We start from the raw sequence: 4,141 nt of genomic DNA, 5'->3' as shown, positions 1-4,141 counted from the left end.
CAACAGAAAAAAAAAAAAAAACGAAAAAAAAAAAATGTGGAATTACAAAAATCTATTCTGCTTTACTGACTAATTTTTTTATTTAATTTAAATTGAACTAGATCTATCTGGTTTATTTTGATGATTTCCTAAACTAATATTATCATCACAATTATTATTATTGTTATTATTATTATTATTATTATTATTATTATTATTATTGCTATTGTTGTTGTTGTTAATATTATTGTTGCTATTATTTTCATTATTAAATAATATCAACTTTTTATTTTTATTTAAATTTTCAATATCAGCTTCATCTATACTTCTGGGCTCATTTAAAGAATTGATTGAAAATTTATTAAAAAGTGAGTTTAGCTCTGTGCTTCCTGTGGCTTTTGTTCTTTTGATATTTTTTTTAACACGTAATTTCTTATTTCTGTCCTGCTCTTGTTGTTCCTCTTGGTGCTGTTGATTTGAATCAATTGATAATGAAGAGAACAAAAGACTAACTTTTGATGAAGAGGCTCTTGGTAATTTTTTAACTTTGATTTCAGTTGCTATTGAAAGTGGTGTTAAATTTAAACCATTATTATTATTATTATTATTTACATTATCATTACTGTTGTTTACTAATTTTGAATAAAGTGAAAATGGATTACCATGATTTATATTTGGTGAATTTTGGGGAACATTTAAAATCCCTTCAGATTTTGTATTATTATTATTTATTTCAATATTTATTGCCTTACTATTGCTGTTATTATTTACATTTTGTGTTGGATTTAAGAGATTTGAAAAAGTACCAAGATCTAAAATTTTTTTATATCTTAAAACCATTGTTATTGATGCACACTTGATTGTGTCCCCCATACAAAGTTGTTGAGATTGATTATATTTTAAATAAATGACTTGGTTCGCTCTTGTTATTTTAGTATAGCCCTTCATACTGTTACTTGTAATACTAAGATAATTTAAATCATTATAATCTAATGGTGAAATTGGTTAGTATCTTAAGATTTATCTTTAAAGATATGATTTAGATATTTACATATTGTACAATGTTTTCTTGATAAAAATTTACACTCTTTAATATTAACTGTATTTGATCTCGATCTTCCTATTGTATTGGCTCCATTTGTTAATTGATACTCTTTATTATTCTCTTTTACAAATAATGCAATTGTATAATTTGTAGGTTGCATATATTTTTATTAAATATATATATTTATATATATGCAATATATAAAAATATATATGCATATACTCTTAAATATTAATTTTTGGATATTATATATAATTAATTATTATTATTATTTTTATTTTTATTGGGTGGTGTTTTTTTTTTTTGGATGATACTAAAAATAATATATCTAAATTTTATTATCAATAAAATTGTTTATATATATATATATATTATATATATATATGTTTTTAAATATGCAGATATAATTATTATAATAATAATTTTTATTTATATTTTTTATTTTTTCAAGAAGGTTTGTAAAAAAATAAAATAAAAAAAAATAAATAAAAAAAATAGAAAAAAATTAAAAAAAATTATTTGAAAAATTAAATTTATAAAAATTTTAATTTTTATCTCTTTTTTTTTTTTATTATTATTTAATAAAAATATAAAAAAATAAGAATATTTATGGATGCAGAATGATTTTTTTATGGCTATAAATAACACCTACTTTTGATTGAATGTATGTTTAAGAGAGAGGGATTATCATAATTATTTTTTTAATTTTTATTTTTTATTTTTTTTTTATTTTTATTTTTTTTTTAAATTTTTTTTTATTTTTTTTTTTTTTTTTTAAAAAATTCGTTTATTTTTTAAATTTATTAATTAGTAAATTATTTATAACTTATTTATTTCATAATAATATATTATAGTCTGAAAATAATCCATAGTAATAACAATAGAGCAATAGCAATAATAAAACAATAATAAAAATAAAAATAATAATACATTAATAATAAAATGGCCGATAATGAAATTGAAAATAAAATTGAAAATAATGAACAAGAAGAAGATTTAAATAAAATTGAAGGAGGTGAAGAAGAAGAGGAAGAAGTTCAAGAAAATGGTGACAGTGAGGAAAAAACCAATGAAGAAAAAAATGGTGAAGAACCAGCCTTTGAAGATCCAGTAGGTTGTTGTTTTTAATTAAAAAAAAAAAAATTAAATTTTTTTTTTTTGAAATAAATTAAATTAGATTTAAACAGTTATAATAATAATGTTTAATTATTTACAAATTATTAATAAAATTTATTATTATTAATATTAGGAATTAGAAGAAATGAAAAAAAGGTTTAGAGAAATGGAGGAAGAAGCAAAAAAATTATCGGAATTACAAAATAATTTAGAATCAAATATAGCAGGTGTAGGAGCAGTTGATCAAGAAGAAATCGATGGTCGTTCAATTTATGTGGGCAATGTTGATTATAAATCGACACACGATCAAATTTTAGCATACTTTCAATCCTGTGGTACAGTTAACCGTATTACAATTCTTAGTGATAAAACTACTGGTCATCCAAAGGGTTGTTGCTATGTCGAATTTTTAAATAAAGAATCAATCAATAATGCAATGGCTTTAAATGACTCAATTTTCAATGATCGTCAAATTAAAATCACTCCAAAAAGAACCAATTTGCCATACTATATGAGAAATCCTGGTGGCACAAGACAATTTAGAGGTGCTAGAGGTGGTATTAGAGGTGGTGCTGCTGGTGTTCGTGGCCAAATAGGTGGTGTCAGAGGGGGAAGAGGTGGTGCTAGAAGACCTCACTTTTATCAACCATATTAAAAAAAAAAAATCTAAAAAAAAAAAAAAAAAAAATATATTTATATAGGAAAAAAAGAAATAATGCAATAAAAAATCGACCAATCGACAAGTCAATCAATAATCTCAACAACAGCGCATAAATAAATCAGTAACAGCATAAATAATAATCGATAACAGGGAAATAATAATAAATAATAATAATAGAGTGTTATTGGATTGGGGATTAATTTTAAAAAAATTGGATTTTTTTTTTGTAAAAATTTATTTTTTTAAATTTTAAAAAAAAAAAAAAAGAAAAGAAAAGGCCAAAAAAATTTAAAAAAAAAAAAAAAAAAAAAAATTTTTAAAAAAAAAAAGATAAATTTTTTTTTTTTAAAAAAAAAAAAAAAAAAAAGAAAAAAAAAAATTATTTATTTATTTATTTATTGATTAACAGTGTTTGGTCTTTTATTTTTTTTTTTGTTTTTGTTTGTGTTTGTATTTATGTTTTTTTTTTATGAACCCCAGTTTTTAGATTTTTGGATTTTTTGAACCTTTCAGATTAAAAATAGAATGATGCTTAAATAAAAAAAAAAAACCTTAATAACGAAATCTTATTTCTATAGCATTCAGTCATAATTGTAGAATTAGAAATTAACTAACATATTTCTTAATTTTTTTTTTTTAAATTGGGTAATTGTATTATTTGTTTTAATTTTTTACATTTTATTTTTCATTATTACCAGATTAAGTATCTCACACCGTTATTGTTATTGGAAATATTTATAAAGCTAACGGGTTACAGAGTTGAAGAAAAAGAATTAAAGGAAATTAAAAGATATAATCAAAACAATCATAACCACTTGTGATAACTTTTTTTTATTTATCAAGATATCTTAATAAGTAAAGCAAAGCAAAATAAAATAAAATAAAATAAAATAAAATAAAATAAAATAAAATAAAAATAAAAATAAATAAAATAAAACAAAAACTATTTCATAAAAAGATGATTCATTATATTTATTTTAAAATGTATTTACATAACTAGTTTATTATAGCTTTTTTTTTAAATTTTAATTGGTCAAACAAAAATAAACAAACAAATAAACTCGTTCTCAACATGTGTTTAGAAAATAAAAATAAAAAAAGCCTAAAAATAATAGATTTATTATGTTTCAAAACTCTATCTCTTTCAATATTTTCCTCACTCTCTTTTTATTAACTGCCTTTTTTTTTGTTTTGTTTTGTTTTATTTTAATTTTTAGTTAATAATGATATGGTGATTAAAAAAATAAAAATATATTATTTAAAAATTAAATGATTAAAACTGTTATATTAAATCTATTTTGAAAGTATTATCACAAACCAAACAATTAAAAAAAAAAATC

General features: G+C 20.0%; 3 protein-coding genes across 3 annotated transcripts; 1 reads left to right on the top strand and 2 right to left on the bottom strand.

Annotated features, from left to right (window-relative positions):
• Positions 1-87: 87 nt before the first annotated feature.
• DICPUDRAFT_160369 (uncharacterized protein) lies at positions 88-819 on the bottom strand (the record flags this gene model as incomplete). The annotated part of the gene is made up of 1 exon (XM_003295124.1): positions 88-819. The coding sequence occupies one exon, from the start codon at positions 817-819 to the stop codon at positions 88-90; it is 732 nt and encodes a 243-aa protein (XP_003295172.1).
• A 173-nt stretch (positions 820-992) lies between these two features.
• Positions 993-1,184, bottom strand: DICPUDRAFT_160368 (uncharacterized protein; the record flags this gene model as incomplete). Its single annotated transcript, XM_003295123.1, has 1 exon — positions 993-1,184. One exon carries the CDS (start codon positions 1,182-1,184, stop codon positions 993-995), a length of 192 nt encoding a protein of 63 aa, XP_003295171.1.
• Positions 1,185-2,381: 1,197 nt separating this feature from the next.
• On the top strand, positions 2,382-3,265 carry DICPUDRAFT_24800 (uncharacterized protein; the record flags this gene model as incomplete). The annotated part of the gene is made up of 2 exons (XM_003295125.1): positions 2,382-2,720; positions 3,170-3,265. Coding segments are annotated over 2 exons (435 nt in total), but the record flags the coding sequence as incomplete, so codon positions are not given.
• Positions 3,266-4,141: the final 876 nt, after the last annotated feature.

Source organism: Dictyostelium purpureum, assembly GCF_000190715.1.
Source record: "Dictyostelium purpureum unplaced genomic scaffold DICPUscaffold_762, whole genome shotgun sequence".
Taxonomy (NCBI): Eukaryota; Evosea; class Eumycetozoa; order Dictyosteliales; family Dictyosteliaceae; genus Dictyostelium; species Dictyostelium purpureum.
The sequence above is the reverse complement of the archived record's forward strand: the minus strand, read 5'-3'. Positions and strand labels throughout refer to the sequence as shown.